Below are 18,127 nucleotides of genomic sequence, written 5' to 3'. Positions count from 1 at the left end.
CGCTGGCTCACAGTCAGCTGTAAAATGAATTTTGAAATTATGCCTTCACTGAATGTTTTGGGTCCTGAAAGGATGTGAGGATTGGATCGTTTAGTAAAGGGCAAAGTTCAAAGCAAACATTGTGAAGTGGCATTTAGCTGCACACACATAGAGTAAGCGACTAATAGAGGTTAAATCAGAGAGTAAACGTTTTTTATACATCCCACTGAAAACAAAATCTTCATGTATTTTAAAATGGATTTCACAGTACAGACTTGAAGTAATTTTGGAAACTTTTTTTTTACTTGGCAATGTTTGAACCTGGGCGGCGCAGTAGTGCAGTGGTTTGCGCGTCAACCACCCATTGCAGAGGTACGACGTATTAATTACAGCTCAGGCCACCCTGTGCGGAGTTTGAGCGTTCTCACCAAGCCTGCGTGGGTTTTCTTCATGTCCTTCGGTTTGTTCCCACATTCGAAGAACATGTGTGGCTGGCTGATTGAACGCTCTAAATTGTCCCATGGTGTGAATGGGAGAGCGAATGTATGTTGTATGTCTCTCTGTGCACTAACGATTGGCTGGAAACAGGCTCAGCCCAAAGACAGCTGGATAGGCTCCAACATCATGGTTCGGAAAATAAATGAATGTTTGAACTGTTTTTAAAGTATTATCTGTTTAAATGTTGTCAATATATGTTCTATTAGCGATGTTGGTATGCTACTTTTCTTTTTTCTTCTTAGTTTTTGAGTGTGGTATTTGTAAATGCTTATAGGTTTAGTGTCCTTGCCTGCGTTAAGCATATTGACTTGCCTTCAATGTCCAATATACATCAGACCATCTTGTCTTGCCATCTATGTTGGATCCATATGTCTCCCATTTTTTTTATTCATCTTTTATTGCCAAACCCAAATGGGATAACCCTTTCCATCCCAAAACCTTTGGAGAAAAGTGAGTTTGGGCTGAAGCAGTGAGCACACTTTCGCTAGAAATGTGTGTTAAAGCTGTAGCGACAAAGACGCAAAGAAAGAAAATTAGAACACAGCAGTACTACAAATCATTTATGTATTTCCTCGTATTTGCTGGCCAGCAGAAGAGGAGCACATAAAATTTTAACTAACAAGGTCGGCAATTACCCGTGTGCCAAGAATATAAAGCCTGTAGGTCAGAGGAGCAAGCCGGCGCATTCATTAGTGTTGCGGTTTTACTCTTAGCCAGTGAAAATGTAAATTTGCTGCTGGGCCAAAGACAGGTACACTCCACTTCGTGGTATCACTGTCATTACCAAGTGGATGGCAGAGTATGATGGGGGTTGGGGTTGCAACAGCACAAATGGTGGATGAACTTACGCTCGCGACGTGCCATAGCTGCGGTAGTCGACAGCCGCCGAGATGCCCACCACCGCCGCTGGGAACAGGTAACCGGCCATATAGTAGTACTTGCGGCGGGAGAACTCGCTCTCAAACACCTCCACCAGCATGAGGTACAGCTGCACGCCCTCCAGACACATCCAGGCGAAGGCTGCCAGAAAGCAGAAATGCAGGACGCCAGCGATGATGGAGCACACCAGCTGGCGGGAAGAAGAGAGGCCAAAATGTAGAAATGTTGATCTACGATCGACTGATTTTACAAATATTGATTCATTCACCGTGTTTTTTCTTAATTGGGATGAATGAAATTAGAGTTCACTGTACCACTTGCATAAAATAACAATGTAAAAAAGACGTCTGAACTTGTTGCAAATGGATTTTATTTGTTTTTTTATAATTACTGTTTATTATTATTCATAATATGAGATAAAATAGTTGTATTAACTTCATCCTGTCGACTTGATATCTAATTCAAAACAAATTAAATGAGATAAAATAATTTGAAAAAATACATTGGGTTTTCTAATTTTAAGGTTGAAAAAGTATTTATTGAGCAACTTATTATACAACTTATTATAATATGCAAAGCAATGTTTTACATATCCGTTTTAACATATGCATATTTTGTTGTATTTATCATAAATCAACCACCCCTCCGACCCCCTCCTGCCCACCCTGACAGCACTGGGTAGCTCCTTCAGCCAAAGACTATTACGCCCGCGCTGTAAGAAGGAGAGGTACCGCCGCTCGTTCCAGCCGACTGCTGTCAGGCTTCGCAATTCTTAATGATCACATGTGGAAAAAAAAACTGGACACTTGTAAATATGGGTTGATGCAATACAGCTGCATATATCAATATGCCTTTCTTGATACTTGCACGATGTACAGTTTTTTATGAAACGGTTTTGCACATTTACAGGATACAGTTCACATTTTTATGCTATGCTTAGAATATCTTGTTTTCTATCCTTTCACCCCCCCCCACCTCATCCCCTTTCAAATTGCTGCTGTGGACTGCAAATTTCCCCATTATGGAACGAATAAAGGTTTTCTGATTCTGATTCATTTAACAAGATACTATAGATACATTGGCTTCAACGAATAAAAACAGTTTAATTCCCAAATGTTGGGCGTGGCGTGCCAAATTCTGATCACAGGGTGCAAGAAAGCATTCAGCAAGCATTCAGCCACGGACTATTCACGAATCGCCAACATTTTGAGGAATATGTGTGAATTTAAATGCATAATTTAGGGATCTGAGTTGGGCCATGAAAGCAAAACATTTGGTCATATATGGGACTTCTGGTGCTGCATGGATTTGTGAATGGTACTTGATATTTGGTGAGGTTAAACTTCAGGCAAGTGTATTGGCTTTCATCCGTCAAACCCAAAGGTTGGTCTTGATGTTTGTCAGATGCGAGAAAGACTGCTCACATGCATACGTGAATCTAAACACGGTGTGTGTGGTATGAGACAGGAAGCGCATCTCAAGTTTTGATAATCAGATGATCTGCGGTTTGAATTTCTTTTGCCCTTTCCATCCACAAAGGGTTGCTCGCCCACCGCGCTTTCTTAGCAAATCGTCATTTGATGATTTCAAGTTGTTAACCTGCATGTCTGAGGCCTTGAGGACAGCAACATGTCTTATGGAGCCATTTCTTTCCCAAACAGCGAGACTTTCTCTTTGCGGTGTGTCACCGGCAGCATATCGTGCAATCACGCTGAGCTGCCACAAATTGATTGCGTATGTTGAATCACCCTAAGCGTTGCATTTATGTCCTTCACTTGTGTCTCCTACACTTGGTTTGCATCATGATGGTACGTACGATCATGAACAGTTCTTAGTGACAGAGGCATGTCTTGTTTGACTAACTTGTCTTGGAAAATGCCCAAAAGGTTAATTGTCTAGATCCAGCATGAATGTATTATCCAACTTGCCATCTGTGAATGGTCTACTCTTCCTCACCATTACCCTCAAAGCTAACAGACCAAAAGTAGTCTATTATCATTCAGCTAAAACAATGGACAACAGATCCCGCAGCCAGTTGCAGCCCTGAACAGAACATGAGCAGTGAAAAATTAATGGATGGATTAAACAAAGTGAGGATTTTTATGCTTTATCTACGAGCCAGGTGGAACAATCAAAAGAGCAACCGCTTGCTCCCGAGGCATCCGTCCCTGACACCTGGTCTAACTGCAGCAGCGCTGACCACAGGCTTGCAGGTAGTTACCTTGGGTTCAGTCATGTTGATGCCCACGAGGAAGACAAGCTCGCCTATGAAGAGGTTGACGCAGAGGTTCTTGTGGATGGTGTTACGGTCGCTCTGCAGGCCCTTAAAGAAGCAGAACGTGTAGAGGCTGATAGCCAGGCACACCAGCGACACAGCAATGCCCATCCGAGTGATGATAGTGAGGAAGAGCTCGTGCACGCTCCCCTTGCCCTGTGGAGAGGCGTCATAACAATTAAATTCACTAAAATTTCATCGGGGGCAAAGATTACATTGCCAAATATTTGTTAAAATCCAGTATGCCTTTGTTGTTTGCTGACTTGGGTCAATGACTGCAGCTCAAAGCAGAGTTAGAAGCACAAATGGTGTAGCGGCATTTGGCTGTTATGCCGCGCACAAATGGAAACGCTGCAGACAGTAGTGAAGATAGAATGTTTAAATTCAGAATGAGGTATTTGTCAGCGTTTTAGTAATTAATTACATGTACTTTGGTTGCACTGTATACTGTTTTAGTAAGCTTTTATTTCTGTACAGTACTTTTCAATCTATTGTTTTTAATGCTGCACTTGTAATAATGTAAAGCATATTGAGTTATCCTGTGTATGCATTGCGCGACACAAATAAGGCTGCCTTGCCTTGAAAATTCAAATAAGAAGGATTAGCGCCGGTTATTACATCTGCCATGGACATTGGTGTATTTTTGCAGGATTATACAAAAGCTATAGAAACTATTTATATGCCACTGTCTGTTGTTCCCACCACTTTTCAGTGGTGGGAACAACAGACATTGACTCGAGTTTTTTTTCACTCATTTGCATCATGCACACACCACACACACACACACACACACACAGACACATACGCGCACGCACACAACCACATGCCACACACAAACAAACGCACAAACGCGCAAACGCACAACCACACGCCATACACAAACAAACAAACATTCACACTTGCTGGTGAACATGATTTATTGATATACTATATTCAGTAGTGGTTGAGCCGCCTTTATTTTTCGCTTGTGTATGTGTGCAGGGAGTCAAGTTTGTTACTAAGCTACTCTGACTGCCGTTTATATTGGTGAATGCCCCTTAATTTGTCAACATGAACAATTCTTTAAATCGTGGCAGGGAGCCATTTATTTCTGGAGCAGCAAGGACGACTTGGCATCCTTTTAAGAGGAGGCCTTTATTTTGGCAAAATTTTGTGTGTTGGTGGACCTAGATACGTTTGCATTTGTTAATTGGTGAAGGCACTTGAACATTTTCTCAATGTCTATAATTCCTCAAATGGGGGCGGGGCAGGGGCGATTTATTTACCTTGTCTTTGTTTATGCTTAATACATATATTTGAAGGGCAGAATGTTTTAAGAGACTGAAGATAATCGGTCAGTCATAGTTATTATACTGTCGTAATTGTTTTACATTTTTTTTGGTATGGTACATGGCTCATTTCTTGGAGGCGGTGGTTGTGTATAATTTCCTTTTTAAGGTGACTATGAAGCTCTTCATTGTTGATGACAAAATTCAGACATGAAGGAGGTTTCTATCAAAGTTGCACAAAATGGTCATGTTTGTTGGGCCTTGTTGGAGGTCTGCTGCGCACAGAGTGCCATTTGGAATAAGCTGCAATACAGAGCTACTTGTGGCAGTTTCATCTTTCTCAGGTCAAAGTTCTAAAACGCAAGCCTGCTTCGCACAAATGTGAAAATAGCAGTGCCGCACAGAAAATATCACTCTAGCAAGTCGGGCAAATCCTCCTGTGATATTTGCACTTTTATTGAGGGTGAGGGCCTCAGCGGAGGTGCTGCAAAGGCAATTGGCAAGAGGCTAAGCCCTGCCTCGGGGGGGCTCCGGTTTCAAGCTGCGGTTAAGGTTGAGGTTAAGACAGATGACGGGGGGGCAGGGTTCATGAAAGGTGGACATATTAAATCAGCCACAAACCGATCTCTCGCATTGATGACGGTCGCTGTCCTTGCTACATTTACCATTCGTCATGTAATTAAATTGTAACTGAATTTTGTGACCAAAACGCTGGGCCCGCCACTTTAAAAGAAGGACGAGAGGGAAATTGAAGCTGCGGTCGCCCGGTTTTCAGCGCATTTCTTTGCGACGGAAACATGAAATATTAGACAGTGACCACAGTGAAATATAATTAGCTCTGATAATACTCCATCAGACCAAGCCAGAATTGCACTCTTTTAAAAGTGACGGACGGCCTGCTTCATTTCTGCACCTCCTCCAGAAATAATCAAATTACCTCCCGATGATGCATCATTCTCATGCTCGTAGTTGTGATCTAGGTCAGACGACAACCCCCTGCAGAGAGTACTTGGCATCTCATTCAGACGAGGCTTTTATTTGAGCATATCTCTGGGTAGAGGTGAGGAAAGTGATGCTAGTTTCCGTTGATTGGTCGAGGAGCCAGCGACCAATCATTTCAATCAACCCACTTTCTATAATACTGGTGGAGGAAAGGATCCCCCCAAAAAATACAAATACTACCATTACTACTGCTACTACGACTACTACTACGACTCCTACTACGACTACTACTACTACTACTAATAATAATAATAATAATACAAATGCCACCACCAATAACAATAATAATAATAATGAGAAGAAATGAGTCAGCACAGAGCGCCAATATATTTGTGGAACTGTCGCGGCTTGGAATTAAAGCGAATTTATGTGGGACAGGAGATGTGAGACAATCTCTTTTCGTCAATGGATGCTACAGATGCGTGTTTGCTTTCAACATTTAGCATGTAGTAGACGTGCACATTCCACCATGCCGTCCCTGATCCACTGGTGAAGAGGACACTTTGATCATCTCCTCTTGCATCTAGAACTGCTTCATACAACAAAGAGGTTGCAGAAAGTGCTTAAGACTGAATGACTATATTTTATGTTGTGTCAAATCAGTTGTTAATTTTTTTTTTTTTTTTTTTTGTGTTTTGACTTTGAGATGGTGCCGCAGGTGTGGCTGTCTTTACAGCAGGTCCGGTATTTTGTTTTTGTACTTCTTCCTTTCTTTTCCTTTTACTTTCATCACATTGCTGCTGTCAGGGTGTCTCCCACCTAGTGCCCAAAGATGGCTGGGATAGGCTCCAGCACACCCCGTGGCCCTAATGAGAAATAAGCGGTACGGAAAATGGATGGATGGATGGATGGATGGATGGATGGATGGATGGATGGATGGACATTGCTGCTGTGAAATGTAAATTTGTCCACTGCGAGACTAATGAAGGCTAATCCAATCATCATCATCATCATAATAATAATGATGATAATAATAAATAAACAGCAAAACAACCCAATAAATAAATAGCATATTTAAAACACAGTCTCTTTCACTTCACTTAAAGGACAACCCACGTCTCCGGACAAGTTGTGTCCATAATTTGTAAAATGGCTTCAAATGACTTCTACTGAGCGTATTTTATAAAGATACCACCGCATATAGCTATATTTTACGTTTTAAGACTCGTGCTGAATATTCCGGAAGTCTTGTTTTTGAGTTGGTGACGAGTCCGTACGTGACGTCACTTAAGGAACGCCCTTGACCGAAAAAAGGACACATTGTAGCAGTCCTTCCATCACGTCATGTTGCACCAGAAGAGGGCGTCCAAGCTCCATATAAGGAATTTATCAGCCTGTAGAAACGCAATACAATGTCATGTCTACAAGAGGTCGCCATTTTATTCTGCCTCTTTTTGGGTGAGACATTTACCCCCAATGTTGCCTCAAAATGGCACGGAATAAATTCTTTAATCGATTGCAAACATGTATGCTTTCCTCTTCAGAACTATTTTTATCATATTCATAATGGATAATTGGATGTGTAATTGGATGTGTAACAAAAAAACATATTCTCCGAATGAAACCATTGTTTTGATTCTCCAACAATGCAAGATATCTTGCCGTGCCGTCACGAACTGGGGGAACTGGGGGAACTGGGGGAAAATGCCTAATTCGCAGCTCAACTTTTTGCAGATTTTAGACACTTTAAGTCATTTTTATTGGTGTTTTGCATTTGACTAAAAATATCAGACTGCGTGTTTTGGGTATTTTAGATTCTATAAAACGTTTTTCTGATGTCAGGAAACAAAAAAGTGATGTCGGTGGTCCTTTAAAGGACCACCACCGACGTCACTTTTTTGTCAGTGGTCCTTTAAAGGACCACAGACGTCACTTTTTTGTTTCCTAACTGACATCAGTAAAACGTTTTATAGCATCTAAAATACCCAAAACACGCATTATGATATATTTATTGAAATACAAAACACCAATAAAAATGACAACAAAAACCACTTCGAATTGAACCCGGAAGAGGCCAGTTTCAGAAGGTCCCGCCCCCATGTTCGTGGTGTCACGGCAAGACGTCTTGCCATGCTGGAGAATCAAAACAATGGCTTCAGATTCGGAGAATGTGCTTTCTTGTTACTCATCCAGTTATGAATATGATTCAAATAGTTCTGAAGAGGAAAGCATACATGTTTGCAATCGATTAAATCATTTATTCCGTGTCATTTTGAGGGGGGAATGTAGCACCAAATGTGTGTCATCTGGGTGGGTGAAATGTAGCACTGAAAAGAGGCAGAGGGCGACAAAGCTCCGTGGAAAGCTCCATGGAAACGGGCTGATTAATTCCTTACATTTTTTTGTCAGTGAATATCAAATAGATGCTCGGTGCCACACACAAGGATTCACCATCACGTTATTTATGTGTTTTCCTTCTAATTTCGCCATCAACATGGATCAACACGAATTTTTCAGACCAAACAAAATACGGCAAAATGCATTGAGGTGATGCAAGGTATGTCCTTTCTCGGTTAGGGGCGTTCCTTCAGTGAGGTAGGGTGAGGACTCGTCACCAACTCAAAAACAAGACTTCCGGAATATTCAGCGCGAGTCTTAAAATGTAAAATATAGCTATATGCGGTGGAATCTTTGTAAAGTACGCTCAGTAGAAGTATTTAAAGCGATTTTACAAATTATGGACAGAACTTTTCCTGAGACGTCGGTTGTCCTTTAACTACAGAGATGACTTGGCGCCTATTGGAAAGAAGGCCTTTATTCATACAAATGTTCATGTTTGGATGGAGCTACACTTGTAAGCGTACGTCGATTTGTTGAGATCATTAAGTGTTCATATACTGTACCATAATCTAGAGAGTGCTAGCCTGTATTTGAAGGGATGAATTGAGTTCATTACATTATTCTTATTTTTGTTTATGTTGAGATTGGCTGGCATAAGTTGAATGAGGGGAACCACCAAAACTTACCACATTCCCTCGGTGGGCCATGAGGATGGCGAAGTTAGTGAGGTGATTGCAGGAGCACGTGGTGTGACTCCTGTTGGTGTCCAGTAGCTTGCAGCCCTGAGTTGACCAGTATCCCATCATGCTCCGCTCGGAATAATTCCAGAAGGAACAGTTGGGATTGTAGTAGTTGTCCTTCTGCACACAAAAAAACACACACGCAAAACAATAAATCATACATGAGCGACGCACTGCAATATGCATAGCTGCACCTTGTACATTTTCAAGCTTTCGACTGCACTAGAGCATGCACGGCGGTGAGGGGAACGCATCTTGTACAAATAAGTGTCAATTTATGTTCTTTGACTGTGTGCCATGGTGGGAAGGAAGCGCATGCATAAAATCCAAATTATAGAATAAAAGAAAGACGATGAGACAAGACGTGATGGGGGTTACTATGATAATGCGCGATGAAAGTCGATTCGCTCTGTGGATTTGACCGGTCTGTTCCTCTGATCTCTGCTAATTGCTACGTGTGACACGCACGCCCAACATTGCTGCTTTCACCCTTTACTCAAATGGCTTTCGTGGGAGTCGCTTGATTGACAGCTGCAGTCTCTGGGAGGTGGTGGGGGTGCACTTACATCCAGGTGCTCTAGCGTGAAGACCACGGGGTCGGCCACAAAGACGCGGCTGGATTCCTTGGTGATGGAGGCGGAGAGGATGTGGGAGTTGATCGTGAGGGAGAGGTTACGTATGCCGGCATCCCCGAGGCCCCGCAGAGTGGCGTTCTCCGTGCTGAGGAACTGACCCAGGTGTTTGTACAGCACGAAGACCAGCTTGGCCACACCTGTAACACATCACATGAAAGAGGCGGAGGAGGAGAACACACACGCTGCCATGAAATCAAGCTCTGAGCAAAAAATAAATAAATACATGAATAAATAAAAAAGATGACGTGTCAGGGATTTGCTTTTTTTCCCCCAGCGTGTTATGGGTGGAGCAGTTCATCATTTACATGGGGTTTATCAAACGTGATGTTTTCCTCTTTTTGTGAATGTTGTTATCGTGTATATTATATTATCAATATATTTTTAAGGTTAAGATGTTGATAAATATTCACATTTCATGTTTCGATATTCTGTATATCGATATACCTTCTTGCACATAGAATGTGAAATATATATTTTTTTTAATTCTGAGATCGTTTAATCGTACTTTTTAACCTTGTTGTTGACTTTTGTTATTTTTGGCAATTATTTTTTTATGTTTATCATCCTTTAATATATTCCACACTATTTATAAATTTCACTCATTTGTAGATTTTGATTGACTATTTTTAATGTATTTACTTGCAATGACTTCATTGAGCCAAACAGTTTACTTTTGTGAGAAAATACATTTTTCTTTTTTACATAATTTTTGAAAGAGCATATTTTTGTTTAGTAATTAATATATGCATTGTCAGATAGCCTGCCTCAATGGCGAGATGGCCCCATAGTTCAAGAACTCTGTTTTTTGTGTTTGTTGCATTTGTTGGCCCTTGGTGATTACCAACGTGTCCTGTTTTCAGTATTTTGGACACAACTCTCGTCGAATGAGAGGAATCTGTGCATGTGGTTGCGGCTTCTCACGTGTGTAACAGCACTGATTTTGATGAGGAATGTTGGCAATATTTGATTCATTAAGAGACCCGGGGCATTTGTCTTTTTTACGCCTGTAATGACTTGTATTTTTTCACAGCCCCATTTTCTTTCGCTGAAAATATTGGCACTGCTGGACAGCCTGTGCAGGTGCGGTTGAATGGTTGGCATGTCTGAGGATAATGAGAGTGTCAGTGCTGAACGTGGATACGTACAGAATTGACTGTAGGCGCTTGGAATTGAAGTGCATTTAAATGGGACAAGAGAAGTGTCTCAATCTCTTTTTTCCCCCATCAGTGGACGCTTATTGCTAGTCGGTTACTTTTACACTTAACTCGTAGCAGATGTGTGCATATTTTGAGCATGCCATTGCCGATCCACTGGTAAAAACACACTCTCTCCTCTTTCATCAATAACTTCTTCAAACGATGAGGCATTTGCTGGAATTTGTATTTGGTATTATACGTTAACTGTTCTGTGAAGCACATTCATAATAGCTACAGTCGTAGATATGATGAAACGCTATGTCAATTAATTTATATTAAGATATATTATTCCACACATTAAAATATTATAGAACATTCATGACTAATAACTATTACTGAATATATAATACTATTGTTGTACTTCTTTAATTATTTTGTCTGTGTAATTTTGGCCAGACAATTTGGATTGGTGTACAACACCTCCCACACACTTTATATCGCTTCTGTACAATGCTTCATAACTTCATAACTTTGACTGTTGACATCTTCAATCATAAAGAAAACTACTGCTGTGCTAACGGCTACTGTAAGACTCACCATTTTTACTGTTGACTTTGACTGTGTTGGAGGAGAGCTGAAGCGTGGATCCGCCCCTGCTGCTCTGTGGGAACCTGAAGTCCTGCACCTGGCCGTCTGTGCTCACCACGTACACATCCATCACTGAGGTAGGCCAATGGGGGATGAAGGTTTTGGAGGTGGGCGTAATGGGGGGATAGAGCGAGCGAGCGAGAGGAAAAGAGAGAGAGAGAGAGAGAGAGAGAGAGAGAGAGAGAGAGAGAGAGAGAGAGAGAGAGAGAGAGAGAGAGAGAGAGAGAGAGAGAGAGAGAGAGAGAGAGAGAGAGAGAGAGAGAGAGAGAGAGAGAGAGAAATAGGCATTAGTCAGCATTGGTCAAAGGCGAAAACATTACCCAATAACCAGACAATTTTCAAGAAAAAAGAACAATTGGCCATTAGGTGCTTGTTGAGGACAAGAGAGAACAAGAACCAATTCATAATCATTAATCCAACACCAAATGTGATTGTCAGCTGCGAGATATGAAAGAAACGAATCCCACCAATGGGTTGTGCTTGCAAAACGATGAGCATGCAGTCTTCCCTCGCATATGAATGTCAAATATTCATTGGATCCACAATAACTCATCCCCCTCCTGCCCTTTTTGGATGACGCTGGGGTCTATGAACAAATCTCGGAAAATCCTCCAAATTCGTACTCTCTTCCCATTCTTGCCCATCGCCGCTGTTGCGCCAGCTGCCGCTACACTAGCACCAGAAAATGGCCCGGCAGAAAATGGCCCGATAGATGGCCCGTGACAGACAAAGATGAGGGATTGGCCTTCCTAGCCTGAGCTGTCTGTTGTATTTCTTTTAAACTTCAAGCTCTGCACTTTTACCCTGTCTCCGGTGTTACTGGCACTTGCCCAGAGGTGTTGTTAGGGCCACCTGCTAATTGGATACAAGTAGCCGAACTCACTTCTTATCACCTTGTGAAAGGACGTCAGATACAATTTGCTCCCTTCAGCTCAGGCCAAGGCTGACACTTTAAAAATTAACGTGACTCGATTGCTGCATCATCAACTTACGGAAATATCTTGAGAATACTGCCAACATCATCTACAGTTGACCAGTTGTTTCATCAAAGATGAAATGCTGAAGTGATTAATGCAACCAATTTGTTTGCATTATTGTCACAGTCAGACTTATTTTGTCACGGTTTGCATTGCGGTGATGGTGGTGGATCCCAAAAAAGCAGGCAGGAGGGAGCAGCATGGTGTAATTGACAAATTGTATTAAATAAAGTCAGCAGGAACAAAACCTGACAGGGTGAAGCACACACATACAATGACCTGACAACAAATGGTTGTGCAAGGAGTCGTTTTAACTGCCACTGATTGGAACGACCAACACCTGTGCAGGTGCAGGTGGGTCCGACAGTGCCACCCGTTGGTCGCCAACCAGATCGTGACATATTTTAACCACTTTCTTTTGACTTCAAGACGGCGCCGCGAGAGTGGCTGCCTTTCCAGCAGCTCATGTATTTCGTTTTTCTACTTTCATTCCTTTCATCACTTTGCTGCTGTGAAATGTAAATTTCTCCACTGTGAGACTAATAAAGGCATATCCAATCCAATCCAATCCAATCCAACCACTCTCTTGCTTGCAATGTCAATCTTGTGTCATGCAGATTTATTGCTTGTGATTGTTAAAAAATATTGTGAGAAGAGGCCCTTGAAAAAAAATTGCATATTGAAATAAATAATTGAATGGATGAATTACAGTCACAATATAATTGGTGGAAAATGGCTATTATATTATTATTCATTCATTATATTATATTATTATGATATTTTTATTATGGTATTTTTTCAGCCCTCATGTAATTTATTGATTGTTGGACTGGGTAATTAATCAAAACGACTGTGGCTTTTGGCGATCTTCAAAACATTATCGTCAAAGCAAAATGAAGAATATGCTGAAGTAGATGACTTTTCTTTCGACCCCACATATTTGTGCTTCGAAACCCACAGATTCCCATTTTTTCCCAGGATCTCACTCCAGGTTTCTCACCTAGTGTTCACGTAAAACATAATGAATGTTAGCATAAACATATTTTCGCTGGGCGGCCCGTGGGCCAGGGTCAGCGTGTCAGTCTGACAGTGCAGAGGTTCAACACGGGCATTCGGCCTCTCTCTGTGGAGTTTGATTCCTCCCACATTCCAAAAACATTCATGACAGGCTGATTGAAAACTCAGAATTGTCCCTAGGTGTGACTGTGACCGTCTCTGTGTGCGCTGTGATTAGCTGTCAACTGCTTCAGGGTGTCCCCCTACCTACTGCCCCAGGACAGCTGGGATAGGCTCCAGAACCCTCTGTGACCCTTGTGAGGATAAGCGGATCGGAAAATGAATGAATGAATGATTGAATGTTTTTCCTGATCACCGGCCAACCCGGCCCGAGTTTTGAAATGGAAGAGTAAAATGTTTCGAACTGTCGACCGGTGTAGGGTGTATCTCGGATCTCTGACAAAATTTCTAGGCTGGGATAGGCCGAGGCACACAAGTGACCTAAATGAGGACAAGCGTGACAGGGAAGGATGGGTGCTGGTGATATACCCAAAGAAAACGACAGTGAATTGAACGTAAATGGGACCTTTAGGGATGGCACATTTTCTATTTGATCCCCAAACATAAGGTTGCAAATAATTGTGCTGGGGCAACCTCTTTTCAGCAGTGAAAAAACAACCAAGTTGGTAAAGGACAACAATAGCAGAGGACAACAAGGCTCTCCTGTATTTTCATCTGAGGGGACACGGAGAGCAATTCACCAACCATATTTTCTATAATACGTTTTAAGCCGGAGAAAAACGACTCTGACTCTAACTCAGCTTTTGTCTATGGAGGTTTCTCATTACTTCAGAGAAACCTAAGAACTGCTCACAGCTCATGTTGGAATATAACTGAGAGCTCGGGTGGGGACAATGCCAGCAATCATCTCACGTAACCAACCAGCAGTTATGGGAAGCGAGGTCTGCGCGAGTGGAACAATGTCCCTTAAATGGCGTCTTTGTTTCAAGTCCTGGGAGTGAGTTCCCAGTTCATCCAGCTGCACGGCACGGTGACTTTCCTGATTGAAAATCCATCAGGTCTATCATCTTAGGGGCAAAAAATGAAATGTGCCCATTGGGTATTATGCATGCCTTTCGGGGGTGGAGAAATTTCCTTTCACATAAACACGGCCGACAAGTGAAGCAAAGGTAGAGCATTGTCAGTGATTGGGGCCTTCAGTGTTTGGCGCGCCGCTTACCGATGTTCTCGGCGGGCACTTTAACGATGGACGGCTCGATGAGGTTCTCTGCGAAGACGAAGGCCCCTTCTTCCAGGGTGTCTAGCATCATAGTGGCGACGTGCGTCTGCTCGGTAGAATTCATATCTTGCCAAGATTTCAGAGCCTCGGGCTTCAGGAGATTGTTCACAGTGTCCACGATAGCCTGTCACCATGGAGACGTGGGAAATGTCAGCCACATACATTTAATAACAAAACTGGGAAAGGGAGAGACGGTGGGATGGAGTGGGTTGACACGATAAAAAGGGCATGCATGGCCGACAGTGACAACAGCTGATACATCGACAAAATTATGACCCGAGTTGTGATGAGGTTCAGAGGAGGGGAACTCAACCGATCGACATCCCTCATAAGGAGGAAGAAAGAAAAAGAGCAAGAAAATTATGCATCTTTCTCTCTCTCTCTCTCTCTCTCTCTCTCTCTCTCTCTCTCTCTCTCTCTCTCTCTCTCTCTCTCTCTCTCTCTCTCTCTCTCTCGCTCTCTGTTATGTTATTGAATAATAATAATAATAATAATTAAAATGCTGGAGGGGGACACAACCATCCTACCCCGCACCGCAATGTTTATCTAACTAGTCCAAACAATTCCCGAGAACAATATTCTTCTGCCCGTCATGACCTTGAAAGCTACCCCCAAGGAAGGATGGGCATTATCATCAAATCCATGTCAAAAATGGCAGTGTGAGGAAAAATGGTCGAAAGGAATTGTCTTGTTTTCAATGTCAATGCTATCATTTCCTGCTTTGTGATAAGCTACAAGGAAGCTAAACATTCCACGCATGTATCATATGCTGATAAAACATTGCCGACCCTGGCAGGTCTAGTTCAGGACTCCCCCGTTCTGTTTCCCAATCTCTCTCTCTCTCTCTCTCTCTCTCTCTCTCTCTCTCTCTCTCTCTCTCTCTCTCTCTCTCTCTCTCTCTCTCTCTCTCTCTCTCTCCCTCTCTTTCATATTGTTTATTTCTATTGTACAAGATGGTGGTTCGCATGAATAACAGACGATAAGATCAATTACAGAGTTTATATGACATATTCACAATAACAGGCCCCACTGTTGACATTTTATTTTTAATTGTGGATTATTCGTAGTACTTGTATTTATTTGTATTGCACACTGTGGTAGTTTATCACGAAAAACTGCTGAGGAGGGCGATCATATTATTTATAAGACACGCACCATAGCAAACCCCAGATTTGTTTTTAATTTGCTTTTTTTAATCGATTATTGCTGCACATTCTGTGATGTGATAAATCAATATGTATTGTATTGTATTGTATTGTATTGTATTCAAGGTAGCAGGCCTTGGTGATAATTTGTGATCACATGTTCGGAAAATAATGCATGTGTACCGAGGTCGCTGCAGTCCTTTTTGTTCTGCAAGGTGCCGGTTAACATGAACGACTAACTGGCAAGATGAGAGATCATATTGTTTGTACACATGCAGGCATACATCCTGGAACAAAGGACTCTGTGCAGTTTTTTTTTTGGTGGATTATTTATTCATCAAAGTTGTTAACTGCCAAGAGAAACAATCAAAATGAAGTTATGACATGTACTCTGTGTGTTGCAAGTGGACATTTTTTTCATTAGCAATTCAGTTGATTGGGCAAAACATGAGTCATCATACTGTAAATAGATCTCAAAAGTAATGACCGTATTGTTTATATCAGCGACCCACAACCAACTGATGGCTGATACGGGTCCATGGGTCATTGGGCCAATGAAAGATTAACTAACATATTACTTGCATTTCAGTTATTTCAGAATACAATAGGTGTTTTATTTTGAAAAAATACCGGATTCTCTTACATCGAACTACAGTGATAGATTACCACTAAAATGCCACTCGAGAGTTAGCAAAATGAATTAATGGTGGAAAGTGTAAAATTTCTTTAGGAAGGGAAACAAATCCCAAACATGAGAGAGCAAAGGAGCCAAAGAAAAAGAAGGCTACATTTAATACTTAAAATACGGATTTATGTGAGCAGGAGATTCCAACGCAGCAAGTCTACTCTGTCTTAATATGCGGCGATGGTCAGTCGTATTTTTCATGCACTTTTATTGGTGTCTCTTATTTTGAAAGTACGTTTAAATGTTACCATAAGGACCAGATAGCGTTTCGGTAAGATATGACATTACTCGTGTTTATTCATGTTTATTATTATGCTTTGAAAATAACACAGTTTTCATGCAGGTTATATCATATTATTTTGTTATATTTATCCCTCACACCTTTAAGGCCGGTCCCTGAGCAGCCTGTCTATTATTAAATTGGAACAAAAAAAAGTTGGTTAATAGGGCATATATATTGCAACCTCACATTCTCTGAATTTCTTTGTGGAGTAAGTCTTGTCATTATGTATTTTGACTGTGCTCACTAACAAAGGAGCCATGATATTAATTAAGAGTGAAGCATGAGAAACCGTTTTTCATACTACTTTCCTGGCAGTAGGACACTTTCAGCAAATTCCAACGTAGAGGGCAGGAGTGCCTATTTAACCCCAGGTGCCATTAGTGCCAGCGTGCGCCTCACAATAATGATAATTAACCACAACCAGCCTCTGCTCGTAATGCCAATTAACCATTGCTGTGATTATCCAAAACACTTAAATGACCACAGACAGTCGCGTCCATTTGGTGGCATCCGTTTAGCCGGAATACGGAGGAGGGAGCTCTTGCAAAAGTCTTTGCTAATGATAAATACTTAACTTAATAATAATAATAATAACAATAACAAACTTACTCCGGATCTTCAGGATTGGGAACTGTGTGCACTTGCATGCGTGTCTTGGGGAGTCGAGGTCGATTACAGGGTAAGAGACAACAAGATGGATTTATGGTGTCCCCCTTGTAGTAATGCCGCCCCCTCACTCCAACTCCCTATCTCAACCTCAAGAGAAAACTGAAGGTTTTCAATCCACGTTTTCAAAGGAACACATCGTAGACGAGTTAAACATTTCTTTGCCAAGAATTTATATGCTTGTTTTCGAGCAACACAAGTGTTTTACCAATCAGTACAAATTAATTTATAAACCAAACCCAAAGTTTGAGAAATGCTACCCATTATATCTTTGCCAGTCGATATTCAGAGGTGTATCGCGGATTCAAAAATCACGGTTGATTTAACCTTACTCTTCGAATCACGTTGAGTAGCCGAAAAGGGACAAAAGGCAAAACTGGAGCAGGTTTTATTTAAAAAAACATAACATATTGTAAATATTTTGAAGAGAGGAACATTTTGGCTATGAACACCACCCAAATAAATAACATGAGGCTGTGGTGTGAGAAGGCTTGCTCCCTGATTTTCTGCATTTCATTGGACTGGATTGGATTAGTGGCAGAGAAGTGTAATATTTAGCTTTTGTTTCACAAGAAACCAAGAATCCCAGAAGTTTGTCTTCTTTTAGGGGGCTAAATCATGCAGAAAACTACAAAAATCTGACCATTTACTGAACTATTATGATATTAAAAAAGACAACAAAAGGAATTTTACATAGCCTCAAGTCCATCTGAAAAGCTCATGAAAGGCGTCTTA

General features: G+C 41.5%; 1 protein-coding gene across 9 annotated transcripts in view; it reads right to left on the bottom strand.

The window, feature by feature from the left end:
* The window catches only part of adgrl2b.1 (adhesion G protein-coupled receptor L2b, tandem duplicate 1), a 137,935-nt gene that overhangs the window by 33,866 nt on the left and 85,942 nt on the right, over positions 1-18,127 (bottom strand). For all 9 annotated transcript variants that reach the window (XM_089007797.1, XM_089007801.1, XM_089007799.1 and 6 more), the window contains 6 exons: positions 14,554-14,737; positions 11,290-11,412; positions 9,488-9,693; positions 8,868-9,041; positions 3,578-3,787; positions 1,326-1,546 (listed from right to left, as the gene is read on the bottom strand). In XM_089007797.1, coding sequence (XP_088863923.1) covers positions 1,326-1,546; positions 3,578-3,787; positions 8,868-9,041; positions 9,488-9,693; positions 11,290-11,412; positions 14,554-14,737 — 1,118 coding nt within the window. The remainder of the gene's footprint in view (positions 1-1,325; positions 1,547-3,577; positions 3,788-8,867; positions 9,042-9,487; positions 9,694-11,289; positions 11,413-14,553; positions 14,738-18,127) is intronic.

Source organism: Hippocampus bargibanti, linkage group LG11 (assembly GCF_051943395.1).
Source record: "Hippocampus bargibanti isolate YZ-2025 linkage group LG11, ASM5194339v1, whole genome shotgun sequence".
Lineage (NCBI taxonomy): Eukaryota > Metazoa > Chordata > Actinopteri > Syngnathiformes > Syngnathidae > Hippocampus > Hippocampus bargibanti.
Note: the sequence above shows the minus strand (reverse complement) of the source record. Positions and strands in the feature narration are given on the sequence as shown.